The following is an 18,265-nucleotide window of genomic DNA, read 5'->3' on the forward strand; positions in this document are numbered from 1 at the left end:
CTGCATGCTGTGGTGCAGAGGTATCCAGATGTGGAGTCCCCATCATCGGAAGCTGGTCGGGTGGCATGGCACAAGTAGTATGCTCTGGAACTGGGCAGGAGGGCAGAAGGCTGCTGCAATTGTGCCATCCCTTCCCAGATAAATGGCACTGCAGGTGTATCATGGAGGTGGCACTCCAGTTTGATGACGCAAGATAAAGAGCAAAAAAATCTCCAAAACAATGCATGCCTGGTTTCAGATACATTACAATTTAACTTATGGAGAAGAAAAGCAGGAAAACTTCAAGCTTTCTTTGTTGTGCAGGTCATGGCTTAGCCTACCAGGGTGCTACCCATGAGCTAGGGCTGCCACAGCTTGTTCACCCCTCAGGGGAATGGAAGCTTACATCAGCAATGAGGCTCTTCACGAAGTTGGCTTTGTGTCTGAGTGGATCGTGGACGAGCCCATCGCAGAAGGACACTATCCCATGAGGAAAGTTGTGCTGTGCCAGCCAAGCCACCACCCTCTGCTTCTGCATGTCAGGTCGACCCGTGACATAGACAATGAGGTAGCCAAGCTCTTGCCAGTGCCTATAAGGCAAAGAGAACATATTATGCTCACATGTTCTCTCATTACCTTTAGCAAAACCAGTAAATTGGCAGTATTAACGCTGTGTGACTCCCACTTACTGACCTTACGACATCCACCGCTCCAGCTCGGACTTTGGGGTCACTGCCCATGATGGAAACGCTGGCTGCAAAGGAGCCATCTATGCTGAAAACCACAAATTCTGTTCCTTTTGGCAGAACTGTGATATAGCTGTCTGCAAACGTGTGATCTCCCCTGAAAGAGAAGGCAAGGGGAAAGCTGGGTAGGAGGCCATAGTGTGTTTTGATATCTCTCAGGCCCCTGGGTTGGTTAGGAGCAACGTATCAGCAGGTCAGACTCTTGTCCGCTAGCTCTTTTTAGCAGCCTGCAGGTCATCAGTGTTAACTTTGCACTGAGCATGGTGCAAGCTTTGGAGGTTTCCCCAAATGTACAATGGTAAGAAGGTGTTAGGTCTGTACAGAACATGCCAGTCCAGCTGTGGACTGACACCTCAGGGAGCAAAGCTGCACAGAAACACACAGGGTACTTCCTTTCCTAGCAGGTGTCATATGTGTTCTGTCTGAGGCAAAAAGCACCTGAAGTCAGGGACAGCTGAAAGGAAAACTAGTTCTTACCTGTTAATTTTCGTTCCTGTAGTACCACGGATCAGTCCAGACCATGGGTTGAGCCTCCTGTCCAGCAGATGGAGACAGACCAAAACTGAAAAGGGTATCCTATATCAGGACAGAGCCTACCCTGCAGCCCTTCAGTATAACTATTGGCAAAGCAGGAATGGTATAAGATCAAGCAAGTAACAGCTTAACTATTAACGTTGTGAAAGCAATTAAACAATAGAAACAATTGAATGAACTGTGTGATTAAGCGCTCTTGCATGACTACCCCAGATCATCGTAAAAGATGCTTCCGGTGCCTGTGATGAGAATCCAAGAGAGCCATGCAGAGACACAAAAATATTCCTATAAGAAGGAAAAGAACAGTAAATAATTCGAGCGGACCGAATGCGGGAGGGCGTCTGGACTGATCCGTGGTACTACAGGAACGAAAATTAACAGGTAAGAACTAATTTTCCTTTCCCTGTACGTACCCGGATCAGTCCAGACCATGGGATGTACCAAAGCTTCCCTACAAAGGGTGAGACCGAGATAGTCCCGCTCAAAGTACCTGCCAATCGAAGGAACCAAACATTGGCGCCTGAACGTAAAGGCGGTAATGACGAGCAAAGGTATGCAGGGATTTCCAAGTAGCCGCCCTGCAGATTTCCTGAGGAGAGACTGCTTGACTCTCCGCCCAAGAAGTAGCCTGAGAATGCAAGGAATGAGCTTTCAAGCCCTCCGGGACCTCCTGGCCTTTACAGATATATGCTGAAGAAATCGCCTCTTTCAACCACCGAGCGATCGTAGTCTTAGAGGCTCGGTTGCCCCTCTTTGAGCCGCTCCACAGAACAAAGAGATGATCGGAAATCCGAAAGTCATTGGTAACCTGGAGATAACGTAGCAAGACGCATTGAACATCCAAACAACGAAGATCAGAACCTCCGGGTCCCGCTATATCCACAGAAGAAAATGCGGGAGGTTCCACAGATTGATTTGACATGGAAAGGGGAAACAACTTTTGGCAAGAAAGAAGGCACGGTTCTGAGAGAGGCTCCCAGGTCCAAAAAACGCAGGAAGGGCTCTGCAAGACGGAGCTTGAAGCTCCAATACCCTCCTGGCAGAGCAAATGGCCACCAGGAGTCAAGTCCTTGAGAGTAGCCCGATGGAGAGGTTCGAAAGGAGCCGCACAAAGCGCCCGAAGAACCAGATTTAGATTCCACAAGGGACAAATAACCCGAACGGGCAGCTTTAAGGGTTTAGCGCCCCTAAGAAATCGAACAACATCCGGTGAGAGGCCACCGCATGGCCCTCAATGGTGCCCAGGAGGGAACCGAGAGCGGAAACCTGAACACGCAAGGATGCGATGGAAAGGCCCTTGGAGAGTCCCCGTTGAAGAAAGGTGAGAACCACAGAGACCGACGGCGAGCGCACCAAGACTCCCGCTTCCGCGCAGACATTCTCAAAAATTTTCCAAACGCGGACATAAGCCAGGGACGTAGACCGCTTACGAGCTTGGAGTAGAGTGGAGATAACCTCCACTTTATACCGCTTGCATCTCAAACGGCGCCGTTCAAACGCCATGCCGCTAGACAGAAGCGATCCGCCTGGTCGAAAAATACGGGACCCTGCCGAAGAAGACGAGGAAGGTGACCGGGACGAAGGGGAACGTCCGTCGTTAGATTCACTAGATCCGCGAACCACGGCATGCGAGGCCACTCGGGGGCCACGAGAACGACTGGTCCCCGGTGAAGCTCTATTCTCCTGAGAATTTTTCCCATGAGAGGCCAAGGTGGAAACACGTAAAGGAGAATGTCGGACAGCCAAGGAAAGGCCAGGGCATCGATGCCCTCTGCACAATGTTCCCTCCAGCGGCTGAAGAACCTGGGAGCCTTGGCGAAGGTTGCCATCAAATCCAGGTGAGGGGGACCCCATCGGCAAACAATCAACCCCATTGCCTCCTCTGACAACTCCCACTCTCCAGGATCGAGACGACGTCAGTTGAGGAATTCAGCTTGCACATTCTCCTTACCCGCTATATGAGAGGCTGCTAGGCGACCCAAGTGCCTCTCCGCCCAGGTGAAAAGCTTGCTGGCTTCCAGTGCTACCAGGCGACTTCAGGTACTCCCCCTGACGATTGATGTAGGCCACCGTGGTGTTTCCGAGAGAACACGGACCGCTTTGCAGCGGATTAGGGGGAGAAAAACCTTCAGGGCCAAGCGTACCGCCCGGGCTTCCAGACGATTGATATGCCAGCGGGATTGTTCTGGGGACCAGTGACCTTGAGTTGTTTGAGATTGACAGACCGTCCCCCACCCGGAGAGGCTGGTGTCCATTGTGACTATGACCCACTCAGGTGTCAGAAGAGGCATCCCTTTCAGGAGATGCGCCAGCGACAGCCACCACTGAATGTTGAAAATGGTAGAGTCAGAGAGGGAGGATCTCCTGGAACTGTTCGGACACTGTGTGCCAACGGGATAATAACGCTTTCTGTAAAGGACACATATGCGCAAAAGCCCAGGGGACAAGGTCGATAGTGGAGGCCATGGTCCCCAATACCTGCAGGTAATCCCATGCTGTGGGGAGCAGCAGAGAGATAAAGCTGCGTACCTGATCGGTAAGTTTGAGCGCCCGAGCGTCTGGGAGGAACACTTTTCCTACCCGTGTGTCGAAGCGGGTCCCAGGAATTCCAGAACCTGGGAGGGTTGGAGATGGCTCTTGGAGAAGTTGACAATCCAGCCGAGGGAAGTGAGAAGAGCAAGAACGCGGTCGACGGCTTGTACACAAAGAGTGGACGACTTGGCGCGCACGAGCCAGTTGTCCAGGTAAGGGTGGAACAGGATTCCTTCACAGTGGAGAGCCGCCACCTCTACCACCATAATTTTGGTAAAGGTGTGGGGGGCGGTGGCAAGGCCGAAAGGAAGGGCCCGGAACTGGAAGTGTTGATCCAGGATGTGGAACCGAAGATACTTCTGATGGTCTGGCCGAATCTGAATGTGCAGGTAAGCCTCCATTAAATCGAGGGAAGCAAGGAACTCTCCCGGATGGACCGCTATCACCGCCCTCAGAGTCTCCATTTGAAAATGGGGTACCCGGAGGGCACGGTTGACCTGCTTGAAGTCCAGGATCGGATGGAAGGCGTTGTCCTTCTTGGGCACGACGAAGTAAATGGAATACTGGCCGGCGCCTTGTTCCTGCAGCGGTACCGGGATGATTGCCCCCAGATCCTGGAGCCTGGTCAAGGTTTGGCACACCGCGGGCCTCTTGAGTAGACCGCAAGAGGAGACGAGATGAAGATCCGGTAAGTCCCCGGCCAATTCTAATGCGTAGCCTTTTTCTATCACCTCGAGGACCCATTGGTCAGACGATATTATGGAACACACTACCACTCGAAATAAGACTAATGAAAGATCTAAAACTCTTTAAAAAAAAGTTTAAAAACATGGCTCTTCAAAAAAGCTTTTCACAATGAGAGTAGGGCGTAAGGAATACTAGCGGACAAGAAAGAGAACTCCGGCACACTGTTAAAAGTCAACAAATAGCAGTTATCCCTCCTTTATTATTTTATCTCATACCTAAAGATTAATTTAAGAGTACAGTATTCTCGTATATGGATATCCTATTATTCATATGAATGGAATTTCCAATCCACAATCCAAATAGTGTATATTATTTGAATCATGTAACCGAAACTTTTTTGGCACCTACTAGCTAATTTATAATCCTAACCAGACTTATTTATGTGCCTATCTGTAAACCGTTGTGATGGTATACTACTAAACGACGGTATAGAAAAGTTTTTAAATAAATAAATAAATTTTGGCCCATTCCTTGTAAAACAAAAAAAGATGCCCACCTAAGTTTTGTGCGGAGGAATGGACCGGCCGTATCTCATTGTGGAGCAGTCTTGGTGGCTGGGTGATGCTGACTCCCATCTCGGAAGGCACAGCGGCCACGAAAGGAATGAGACCAAGACTGGGACCTGGAAGTAGCACCCCGTGGGAAGGAACAGCGGCCACGGGTGTTGTACCGACGCTGTCCGCGGAAGCGGGTATGCGTGGGGAAGAAAGAATGCTTAGGGCGGTCCTCCGGCAGCTTATGGACTTTATTTTCGCCCAAAGACTTAATGAGCTGTTCCAGGTCCTCTCCGAAAAGCAACTTGCCCTTAAAGGGCAGTGTGCCCAGCTGTGCCTTAGATGAGGAGTCTGCGGACCAGTTGCGCAGCCAGAGGAGGCGTCTGGCCGAAACTGCGGAAACCATTGCCTTGGCCTGAACGCGAAGCAAGTCATACAGGGCATCCGCGCCATATGCAATGGCGCCCTCTAAGCGTTCCGCCTGCTCCGCTTCTGCGGACGGGAGGTCGTGGGTGCTGAGTAATTGTTGTATCCACCCAAGGCTTGCCCGCTACATGAGACTGCTGTAGATTGTCGCCCAGAGCCAGAGAGCTAAGATCTCGAAGATCCGTTTCAGATAAAACTCGAGCTTGTGGTCTTGGACATCCTGCAACACTGTGGCACCCACCACTGGAATAGTGGTATGCTTGGTTACCGCAGACACAGAAGAGTCCACTTTGGGAATCTTCAGCATGTCCAGGCAATCCTCGGGGAGCGGATAGAGCTTATCCATAGCCCTCCCGACCCGGAGACCCGTCTCCGGGGCTTCCCATCCCCATAGGAGAAGCAGTTTATGATTAGGATGGAAGGGGAACGTATGCGGGAGTGTCCTAAGTCCCACCAGGACCGGGTCCGCGTTCGGTGGCATTGCTATCACAGAATCATCCAGCAGAGCGTCAATCCCCAATTCTTGTAGAATAAAAGGTATATGAGGCTCCAGCTCCTCCCGCTGGAATGACCGGAGGACGCGGGTATAGTCTCCCTCGAGCAGGGGGGTCTGAGCTGCAGCCTCCTCATCAAATTCATTAAGAGGGTCCACGGGGGGGCTGTGGAGGGTCCACAGGGAGGGGGGCTCCCGGGACCACCCGCACAGGGCCTTGCGGCTCTGGAACCGCGGGAGTTTGGGGGGGGGGGGGGAAGGTCCTCCTCCTCCTGAAGGCTAGCCAAATATGATTTGTGCAAAAGGAGCACAAAATCCGAAGAAAATCGGGCCCAAGACGATTTTCCCGCGAGGGGAGGGGGGCCCCAGGGCATCCCCCTGAGAGCGCACTGGGCTCAAATCGGGGGGTAAAAACCAGCAAATCCAGCTCTGCCCCCTGTGATGCAGAATCCACATCGGGAGAAAAACCCAAAATGGCCACCGTTCCCGCGGTTTGCCGGGTCAGGAATGGCCTGGCCATGCGTCGTGGAGCCCGGCCCCGGGCTTGAGATTTTGGCACCGCCGGAGGAGTTCTCCCCACCCGGGAGGCATCTGGAACACACCCCATCTCTGAAGAGCCGGGAGACCGGCTCTCCACAGGCTAAACACAAATGTGAACGTGGCATGAAGAAATCAGCCCAGCTGTGATAGAAATCAAAAAACAGCTGAGTGGGGAGTCCCAGAGGAGAGGAGCAGATCGAACCCCGCTCCCTCCCCAAGAATTAAAACCTTTCTGCCACTGAGTTTTACACTGAAATAAAAATATTAAATTACTATCTTTTTTCACTCTTTTTTTTTTTTAAATTGTAGAGATTTGCAGGGGAATGCGCTTCCCTGAATATGCACCCGAGGTATGGACGTCTTGGGGCAAGGCAGAAGGCTGAGGGGGAGTAACTGGCACCACCAGATTCGCCCCAGGTAAGGAGGTCACAGGGAACCTAGGCTGAGCAAGTCAAGGGGCAAAGCCCCCCTAGGAACCCCAAGAGCGAGGGAGACAGGGCTGTCTCCCTGACAGTCAGATACAATTTTCAATCAAGACAATTTTTTTTTTTAATCAAAAAAGAGAACAGGTAATACTTGCTTGAGCTTGCCCCTTAAGCAGAAGAAAAGAAGAAAACCCTGTAAGGGAAGGGCAAGCTAACAGGGAACCGCAGGGTGAGCTGCCTGGCATCTGCTGGAGTCAGACAAATACTGAAGGGCTGCAGGGTAGGCTCTGTCCTGATATAGGATACCCTTTCCAGTTTTGGTCTGTTTCAATCTGCTGGACAGGAGGCTCAACCCATGGTCTGGACTGATCCGGGTACGTACAGGGAATGAAGAAAATACACAAAACCTCCTTGCACCATCCTTTTACCATCTCTCTAGGTATATTGTAGTCAGAATGAGGAGTGTGCCTGAACAGAAAACCAACATGGAGAAAGGAAACTGACCCAGAATCCTCGGTTTTCTTAGCCTGCCTTAGCTGTATGAACTCTAAGTGACTTATTGAGCATGACTTGCAGAATTCCCAGGACATCTGGACAGGCAGTCAAGCTGGCTCCATAAGGAGATGCCTAATCATAGGGTCACACAAAGCAGAAGGTAACGGTTGGAAACTTCAGGCTTTACAGTCACAATGGAGCACTCTTTCTCAGGGGTTTCTATAAACACAGCCACAGATGTGTTAATTACCCTGACCAGCAAGATTCTAACAGAACAAAGGACTATCTAAAAAGTGATGGCAAATGGGCCCCACCTGGGAGAAGTAATCAGGGCAGTTTAGGGATGATTTTATCATGCTGTTGACAGACAACCTATGTAAATTATCCTCGAGGTACTCACGCACTCTAGAATCTTCCACAATATTGTATGTTATCTATAAAAGAAGGATCACTTCCTGTATACACTGAGATGCTAGTGGTCAGTTTGTCAGAGACATGGCATCAGCATCTCCCAAGAATACTTATATATTGATTTATAAAAAATTCTAAGTGTTCTTGTATCCCTGGATATATAAGAGTCATAAAAAATGGCATGGCGCTTAACAAGAAGTGCATTAGTTCTCTAGAAATCTCCCACCTGCCACATCAGATTAAACCTTGTAATATTAATAGTAAATCTGTATAGTAATTAAATCACCCTTCGGCACGTTTTATGGTTATAGTACTTTAGAAATACAGACACAGCCACCTTTGGGATGAAAAAGTCTAGGAACCAGGGTCGCTGCCTGCTCTGTATGAAGACATCTTTCCCCTGTTATTATCCAAAAACAGCTGAACAAAGTGAGGCACAGGAGATACAGGGGATTACCCCAGCTTCTGCGGAAGCTAATCTCCTGGCTCACACCTCCCATTTCCTCCTCTCATGTTTGTCCCTCAGCACTGCAAGATGACTTGGATGAGAACTCTCTGTGCTTTCCTCCTTCAGCAGCTCTCTGAGACCAAGGAATAAACAGCTGAACTCTAGTCTCCCCATCTATCAATATGAAGAGCACTAGCCAGCAATTACTGTCAGGTTAATTTCGATTCAGGGTTTCTAAGTACTGCCTGCTGTCCGTCACCAGTAACAGGAAGTTGCAGAATGCCGTATGACAGTACCTGACCACCATCTTGACTGGATACACGCCAATTCCCAGCCGCTTGCCCTCCGGGATGACATAGGAAATCCTTCCACTGCTGTTGGTTAGTTCTGTGTCAAAGAAAACCCACTCGCCCGCAGGAGGCTGCGTCATAATGTGGATATCAACCTGTAAAATGAAAGGAAGAGCTGACCACCATTCTGACAGCTCACAGCCTTGGGCGCACACATGCTGAGGCCTGGATACTGGGTCTGAATCCCACAATCTTTGGTTACTCATCATCAGATTCCTGAAAATCCTTGTGCTTACACACAGGCGGATACAGTAAAGTGCGGCCGAGATTTCCCTGTTTCTAACCCACTTTGTACCCGCAATTTGGCCGCGTAAGTCCAACCCGCGATTCACTATCCCTTTTAACCCATCCTTACCGCTTCTTTAAATCAACGGGTAACCCTTTCCACCCGCGGCATGTATATGATATGTAAACGATTGGATTAGCTATTCCCTCCCATACAGTAACGTGCACCCCAATTATCGCTTTTTTAGCCTGCAGTTTTGCCACATGTTTAACCTGCTAATTTATCGCCTACCCTTACCCCTGTGTTAGTGTGGAGCGTTAGGCAAGCCGAGACAAAATTTCACAGGCAAACTTTCTCCCAGGCCCCGCTCACCTGTCCTGGCCGCGTCCATGGGTACCGATCTCCTGCGCTGACAGCTCCGGAGCAGCCCCAGTCAGCCCCGCTTCACTGCCTGACCCCCTCACTCCCCGGGACAAGACCAAAGTGAATCGGGCAAACTTTCCCCCAGCCCCCGCTCACCTGTCCTGGCCGCGTCCATGGATGCCGATCTCCCACGCTGACAGCTCCGGAGCAGCCCCAGTCCTCTCTCCCCTCCTCCCGGGGACAGCCGGCGGCGAGAGCGGCTTCAGCAGCCCGGGGCGGATCGGGCACTCCCCATGGCTCCCAGGATTCCAATTCTCTAAAAGGTAATGAGCTCACGCCGTGACCTCGGATGTCCAGCCGGGCGCTCAGGTCACGGCGTGCACTCATTACCTTTTAGAGAATCGGAATCCTGGGAGCCATGGGGAGTGCCCGATCCGCCCCGGGCTGCTGAAGCCACTCTCGCCGTCGGCTGTCCCCGGGAGGAGGGGAGAGAGGACTGGGGCTGCTCCGGAGCTGTCAGCGTGGGAGATCGGCATCCATGGACGCGGCCAGGACAGGTGAGCGGGGGCTGGGGGAAAGTTTGCCCGATTCACTTTGGTCTTGTCCCGGGGAGTGAGGGGGTCAGGCAGCCTGTCTCCTGTATCCACTTCCTGGTACCTGTCATTTCAAATGTCATTTGAAATGACAGGTACCAGCGCACCCAGGATACTGTATAATGGATTGCGCTTCATGGACGCTTCTTGGATGCGGCTTGCATTTGCATGCCATTTAAATACTGTATCGAGCGGTATGTCATCCGAACTGTGCGTGCAGCAAACACGGGTGCGCCCGGCACTGCCGCACTCTTTCTACCGCGTCCTTACTATATCGGCCTGACAATATGTAAGTGCTTTAGAGGCAGGCACTACATAATTATGTTTTTAATGGAATCTGCACTGAACATATTTTATGGAAGATGCAGAATATAAGTGTTAAATAAATCTATCTATAGTAAATACCTGGCAATGCTATGCATAATAACAATTCTTCAGGAGTAATTTAAAAGCCTGGGCAAGAAGGGCATAGAATAAGCTGACAAGTACTTATTGGTCAGTTCAAAAGATATGGGCAAGTCAACTCTGCTTCATGACGCGTTGGAGTATAGTGGGGAATGTCATTGGTGCCTCTTTACAATAAGTGAGCTGGGAGCCTATAAAACTAGTCAAAGAATATTTGTTATAAGAGGAGCCTCCTGTAAGACTGCAGAGAGTTAGCTTTGGGGGAGGGGGGGGGGACTCTTATTGAGAATGCAACAATATGCCTGGATTTGCTTACTAGAAGCAGCGGTGGTATCTGAAAACCTGAAATAGTTCAAGCACACTTAGGATAGAGGCTGTGGGCGATAGTAAAGGCAAGGGAGGTGGGAGAGCCAGGTTTCCTGTGACAGAGTACGGAAACCTGAAGGCTGGACAGGCCAAGTGGACAGCTGCTACGCACATAAACAAGTAAAGCTTCAGTTTACTATAAAGAGAAGCGTGTGTAATGAATATACAATAGGCACATCACACTGGCTCTGCACAAGCTGACTGTACCTTTTCCCCAGTGAGCGTGACCATGTCCAGAGGACCATACATAAACCTTCCCATTAAGGTCTGGGGTCCATCTTCATTACCTATGGCATCGCCGACTCTGTGATTGGCTGCAACATTCTGTAAGCATTGAAAAAATCAAAAGAAAAACCCCGTCACACACTTGTTATTCCCCCACCCCCCCCGAGCTATAATCACATCAATAGCACACAGACCCCAAATCCCTAAGCAAGAATATGTGACTAGAAGTATACCATGCAAGTAATTTTGAAAGAATACACACGGATACTCAACTGCAGCAAGACTGTCATGTTCTGAGCCAGCGTTCATTACACTGACATTGCATTGTGTCCATATGTGCAGGCAGGTAGCTATCTTTAAACTGTTTTGATTCTGGATGAGAGGTAGAAGTCTACAATTAAGGCAGATATCGATTTGGGGGGGGGGGGGTCAGTATATAATCCTGTGTTTCTTTTTAGGATAGATGTAGATGGAGACATGTTCACATTATTTATTGCACGACATTCCAGCACTCATTTTAATTTACTCTAGAGAAGATAGATTTTATTTTTAGGTTTTTTTTGTCCGCATGGTGTAGAAATTGTTCTAACTCATTTGCCTTGTACTCACCAAAGCGAAGAGATATAAGGACACAGACATATTCTGTAAGACTTTCTGAATAATATCTTTATTAAAGAGTTACAAAGAGTGTGGTATATTTACCTATAATGAATGCCTATACTGACATTATCTTTTCTCTTCCATTAATATATAAGCAGCGTAACCATTTTTGGTGATAACTTGTGAAAAGGACCGTGTGCGCAGTATTTACATGAAAATTACTGAACACACACCACAGGTATAAGAATATCCAAAATGATTCTAGTTCCTATATACTGATACATACATCATTGTGGTTTTGTGTTTTTTATATTGTTTGATATGTTTTTCTTTTATATAATTTTATTTATTTATTTAAATCTTTTTCTATACTGTCGTTAAGGTGGGTACCGTCACAACGGTTTACAGTAGGCACAAAAAGTAATGCTATTAAAATCTATCATTTTACACAGATGCCATAAGGTTCGGTAACATAGTTTTTAATCAAAGTTAGTTGTTAAATGAGTATGAACACTTATGTCCAGGTCAATTCTATAGCAGTTTTGAGTCTAGGACTCATTCTATAAATGTAACTTATCCTTCAGTGATGAATTCTATTAAAACATACACCCTTAGTGATTACTGTTTGTGTGGGTGTTTTGTACCTTGCACTTCCCTGGTTTGAACCTTGCATTTCCCTGGATTCTATTCTCCCTTCTCTTTCTGAAAGGCTTGTTTAAATAGCCAAGTTTTTAGATTCTTTCTAAATGTTTTGTTTTCTCTTTGTAGTCTTAATTCCAAGGGCATGGAGTTCCATAGTATGGGTCCCACTAAGGATAACACCCTCTCTCTTACCTGGGTTAGTCTTGCTGTTTTGACTGATGGAATAGTTAGAAGTGCTTTGTTGGCTGATCTTAGATTTCTGTTGGGGATGTGTATGCGAAGGGCTGTGTTAAGCCAGTCTGCGTTTTCGTTGTGTATTAATTTGTGTATGGTGCATAGTGTTTTGTACTGTATTCTTTGTTCAATGGGAAGCCAGTGTAACTCGGCCAGTGTTTCTGTAATGTGGTCTCTTTTCCTTTTTCCAGTTAATACTCTTGCAGCCGTGTTCTGCAATATTTGTAGTGGTCTTATGGAGGTGTATGGTAAACCTAGTAGAAGGGTATTGCAATAATCAGTGCTTGCAAATATTAGCGCTTGAAGTACTGATCGAAAGTTGGCGGTTGTTAGAAGTGGTTTAAGTTTTCTGATACATTTTAATTTGCTTGATTACTGATTATTATTTTTTATGATTTGTGTTTATTGTGATGTCATCTCATTTATATGTTTTTAAATGTTTGATATGTTTTATTGTTATAGTAGCCCCTGACGCAGCTCTAAAAATAGAGCGAAACTCGGCCAGAGTTGGGCATTCGTACTGTGATAAATAAAGAATCATTTTTACTGATCCGTCTTCTTCTGGTTGCTATAAGTATACCATGCAAGTAATTTTGAAAGAATAAACACAGATACTCAAATGCAGCAAGACTGTCATGTTCTGAGCTATGTGAGAAAAAAAAAACCCAAAACCAAAACCAAAAAACTTTGGCCTTATTTGGGTCTGGGAGGCACATATGATCAAACATACATACATATCTGTGTAGTTAACTTCTGTCATGACTAAAATGCAAAGTACCTTAAGTCACTTTAAAAACACACAAGATGCAGTGGTGCACTGGTGATAAATGGAGGTTAGCAATTAAGTGCACTCAGGATTGAAGAAAAGGATGTTCACTATTACCAAATGCAAATTGCATTAAATGGAACACAAATAGCATCCACACATTGTTAATACTAAACAGGTCTGCTTGGTCTCTTAAATGTCGACAAAGTGGGCAGTGCACAGGCCCCAGTGTCCTTTACACAGTCCCACCGCGGACACCATTCATCTCACCCTTTACTTCTCAGCACTCTCCTCTTTCCTACACTTTGCTACAGTCCTCTATCTGGCCAACCCCACAGGAAGGGGCTTGTGAGCAGTCTGAATCTTTTCAGCACCAACCTAAGAACTTTTTTTTTTTCCCCCAACACTGTCAGGCTTTTCCAACTGGACAATCATTAGGAAATTTGAATCTTTTAACATATTGGGATTGGAGTGTCGTCCTACCTCTCCTCCCAGATCCCAACCTGCATATATCTGTAAGCATGAGAAGCACGTACCCTTAGCTTAACATGTGTCCTCTTTCGAAGCCACTTCTCCCTTGGCTTTGAAGGAGTGAACACAGACACTTCTTTTCCAACCAGTTCCAGGATACTCGGATTCTCATGTCGCATTACCTAAGAAGAAGACTGCAAATTAGATGATTGCTTTTCTATAGAGTGCTATCCCCTATGAATTTAAGGTGACTTTAATCTGTGGCCCTGGAGAGACAGTCTTGTGGCTTTATTCCATTGTTAGTGCTGTGTATCTGTGCCACTGCATGGCTGATTTGTTGCTGTACTCCTCTTGGACCCTGAATCCAGGATACAGGGACTTCCAACTGAGCAAGAAAGTCTACTGGCCAGGACAGAAGATTTCAGCTGTAACAAATGGCTACTGAAGCAGGAAGCGATCTGGGCACAATACGGAGGGTGAGTGGATATGCGTTGCACTACCATGACAGCAAGTCAAAAAGGAGGCTCTAGGAAGCTTGATCCCCCACCCCCCTCCCCAAAAGGGCAAAAGCCAAGAGCAAGACAGAAAGAAAAGCTTGGACCCCATATTGCATGAATGCTTCATGAACACTGACTTCTGCTGCTGGACAGCACCAACAGAAAAGGGTTTATTCCCTTTTAAATAGACCTGGGAGTAGGAATCTCTCAGTATCAGTACAGACATTCCTTGGCATCATCCTGGGATCTGCTTAAGAGGCTCCACCACAGAAAGGAAAATTGGTTCTTACCTAATTTCCGTTCCTGTACCACCACAGATCAGTCCAGGCTCCTGGGTTTATGCCTCCCTGCCAGCAGATGGAGACAGTTTTACTGACACTGCTACATAATCCCGTGTGCTATCTGCAGTTCCTCAGTATTGACTGGTATCCAAGCACCAAAGAAAAAAAAATTTGCAAAAATACCAACAGACTCAAAATATTTACAAAAAACTTTCAACAACTCTACATTCCATACCATGAAAATCCGTATTCCCTACCAATAAACCTCAGCTGAGCAGACGACTCTCCATCTCCATAGATCGGGTGGGATCTGGACTGATCTGTGGTACTACAGGAACGAAAATTAGCAGGTAAGAACCAAATTTTCCTTTCCCTGTACGCACCTGGATCAGTCCAGACTCCTAGGATGTACCAAAGCTCCCTACTTAGGGTGGGTGAGTCCCGCTCGCAAGACACATCCAAGCAATAGTGCTTTACAAATGTATGCAGCGACTTCCAAGTCACCGCCCTACAAATTTTCTGCAGTGAAATCAACTGAGCTTCCACCCATGAGGCCTCCTGAGAATGCGTAGAGTGCGCCCTCAAACCTTCAGGCACCTGACACTCCTTGGAATTAATGCTGACCCAATAGCCTCCTTGAGCCACCTCACAATGGTAGCCTTGGAAGCCTGACTACCTCTCTTCGAACTACTCCATAAAACAAAAAGATGGTCTTACCACCTAAAATCATTTGTTTCCTTAAGATACCTCAACAAAGCCCTGCAGACATTCAAAAGCTTAAGCTCTCGAGCATGAGGCGTGGAAGAGTCCAACTCTGGTAAGGCCAGAAGCTCCACCGTCTGACTCACATGAACCGCAAATACCACCTTTGGTATAAATGAGGGTACCTTCCGCAAGGACACTCCTGAGTCCGAAATCTGCAGGAACAGATAATGGCAAGACATAGCCTGCAACTCAGAGATTCTCCTAGCTGAACAAATGGCTACAAGAAAAACAACCTTTAGGGTCAAATCCTTGAGCATCACTCTCCTAAGAGGTTCAAAAAGTGCCTCACACAAACCTCTGAGAACAAGCGAAGATTCCAGGAAGGACAAACTCTCCTCACCAGAGGGCGCAAATTCTTAGCCCCCCCAAAGAAATCTAACCACATCAGGATGAGAAGACAGCAGGCAACCTTCTACTTTACCTCACGAGCAAGCAAGAGCCGCTACCTGGACTCTAAGGGGTAAATTTTCAAAGGTATGCGCGAGCGTCCATGTGCGCATGCTACCTGGCACGCACACATGGACGCCTGATTTTATAACATGTGCGTGCAGGTGCACGCACATGTTATAAAATTGGGGGTCGGCGCGCGCAAGGGGGTGCTTGCACCAAACACCCGCAGCCTTCCCCCGTTCCCTCCCAGGCCGCTCCGATTTTGAAGCAGCCTGGGAGGGAACTTTCCAACCCCCTAAACTAACCTCCCTTCCCCTAGCCCTCCCGCTCCCTAGCCCTAACCTAGGGCCCCCCTGATCTTTGTCCTACCTTTTGCACCTGCCAACACATAATCCTCCGACACCGCGGCAAATAGCCACTGTGCCGGAGGCCTCTGGCCCCACCCCCTGGACTTCCCCGCCCCTTTTTCAAAGCCCCAGGACTTAGACACATCCCGGGGCTTTACGCGTGTTGCCGGGCCTTTATAAATTAGGCTCGGCGTGCGTAGGGCTTTTAAAATCTGGCCCTAAGAGAACTGAAAGCCAAGCCCTTGACCAAACCTTTCTGAAGAAAGAATAAAATCTGAGATACCAAAGGGCGTAAGGCCTGCACTCCATTAGCTATATACTAGGACTCAAAAACCTTCCAGACCCTCGCATACAACAAAGTAGACGTCCATCTAGAAGAAGAAGAGTAGCAATAACTTCCTCCGAGTACCCTCTGTGTCTCAAACGCCACCTCTCAAAAGCCAAGCCGTTAGACAAAAGTGAGCAGCCTGATCTGAAAATATGAGGCCCTGCCACAGAAAGCCTGGAAGATGGCTGAAGCGCAACGGACCATTCACAGCCAAGTTGACTAGGTCCACGAACCACGGCAGACATGGCCACTCCGGGGCTACCAACACCACTTCACCCAGGTGTCTCTTTATCCGACAACACTTTGCCTACCAGAGACCAAGCAGTAAATACATAAAGCAGAACCTCCCGAGGCCAGGCTAGCACTAGGGCGTCAACTCCCTGGGCCCCATACTCCCGTTCGAATGAAAAATCGAGCTACCTTTGCATTGAGACGAGTCGCCATTAGATCCACATGGGGGCAGCCCCACTTCTTGCAGATAAGCTGCACTGCTGTCTCGGCCAGTCCAATTCCCCCAGATCTAGAAGTCTGCAATTCAGAAAATCCGCTTGGACGTTTTTGACCCCTGCAACTTCCAAATACGCTCCTCTGTAAAGGAACACCTTGCCCTTCCATGTATCGAATCGAGTTCCCAAATACTCAAGGGTCTCGGACTGAACCAGGTGGCTCTTTGCCAAATTCACCACCCAGCCTAGAGGCTCCAGAGTATTTATGACCACCTGCACCGATTGGCAACAAATTTCCTCCGACTTTGCCCTGATGAGCCAGTCATCCAGGTAAGGGTGCACCAGCACTCCGTCATGCTGTCGCTACCACCACCATTATCTTGGTTAATGTGCGGGGCACCATGGCCAATCCAAAAGGAAGAGCAGTCAAACACTGCAGGAAGATCAGCCTATGCAAAAAGGAGAGGCAAACTGAGGAAAGAAACAGCTGCCCTGAGCCCACAGCCACCTTAGCAGCCTCGTGAAGGGGAGAGATCTGGACCACCAGATTTACACCCCATGGGACAATGGAGCAAACAAACAAAAATGTCACCGACCCCCAGCTCATCTACCCCAACCAGACAGGGAAGGATCCACTAGGACCCAAAAACCCTGTGGAAGGAAGGCTCACATAAATACTCTCCAGGTTTTTCACCATCTGCTGTAGACAGAGAAATACTGAAGAACTGCAGGTGGCACACGGGATTATGTAGCAGTGTCAGTAAAACTTTCTCTGTCTCCATCTGCTGGCAGGGATGCATAAACCCAGGAGTCTGGACTGATCTAGGAACAATGAGTTAGCAAAGCTGTGCTGTACAAATGGATCATTTTAACATGTAAACTACACCACCATCATAACTGCCCACCACAATTCTACCAAATCAGATGGACAATCATTGTCCCACCACACAGACTGGATCCTTTCTTCAAATTAACATCTTAAAAAATAATTGGTGTGGATGAGAAACATGAGTGCAGAAAGAGACCATTCGGCCTATGTAAAAAATAAGACATTTCTATTAATTCAAGAAACAGAAAGGTGAAGACAGTAATTCACTAACTGACTACAACAATGATAAAAGACATTTCCCTAAACTATAAACAGTTATATTGTGAACATAAACATTTTTAAGATCAATACTGCAAATGAAAAAAAACAAAACACTGGCCCTCAATCATACTCTGAGGCCTATTTAACGGGTTCCAGTTATTGCAGGATATAGAAAAGCATCTATTACCAGGCTGTAAATTTTTGCTGTATATAGAAGTTAAGACTCCCAATGTAAGACAGCATTCGCATGAAATTATCTGTTCACTTAATTCCACAAACTGTGATCTGTAACTAGCTGAACAACTTAGAAATATTAAAAAAAAAAAAAAAAAGTAGTCCCATGGCCTTCAGCGCTGGAATCGGCCCTAACCAAATCTCAGTGGTGGGTGCAGAATTAATCAACAGCTCGTTACCGAAGCAATGTGGTGTACCATGTTCCAGCAAATAGACCTGCCACAGACACAAGGTTAAAAGATCAATACCACTACACAGTTCATCGAGTAAGGTGCCCAGGGTACAAAGTCAATAATACTGACATGGAGTGATTAATATTGCTTGACGAGATTAGCAGAAATAAGAACAGACAGAGTGTGGGTGAACTCAACACTTG

General features: G+C 47.7%; 1 protein-coding gene across 10 annotated transcripts in view; it reads right to left on the bottom strand.

The window, feature by feature from the left end:
- Positions 1-18,265, bottom strand: part of PITPNM2 (phosphatidylinositol transfer protein membrane associated 2) — a 316,237-nt gene that overhangs the window by 13,373 nt on the left and 284,599 nt on the right. For all 10 annotated transcript variants that reach the window (XM_029571362.1, XM_029571365.1, XM_029571370.1 and 7 more), the window contains 5 exons: positions 13,577-13,693; positions 10,781-10,897; positions 8,567-8,715; positions 673-822; positions 386-569 (listed from right to left, as the gene is read on the bottom strand). In XM_029571362.1, coding sequence (XP_029427222.1) covers positions 386-569; positions 673-822; positions 8,567-8,715; positions 10,781-10,897; positions 13,577-13,693 — 717 coding nt within the window. The remainder of the gene's footprint in view (positions 1-385; positions 570-672; positions 823-8,566; positions 8,716-10,780; positions 10,898-13,576; positions 13,694-18,265) is intronic.

The sequence above is a fragment of the Rhinatrema bivittatum genome, chromosome 11 (genome assembly GCF_901001135.1).
Source record: "Rhinatrema bivittatum chromosome 11, aRhiBiv1.1, whole genome shotgun sequence".
Classification (NCBI taxonomy): domain Eukaryota; kingdom Metazoa; phylum Chordata; class Amphibia; order Gymnophiona; family Rhinatrematidae; genus Rhinatrema; species Rhinatrema bivittatum.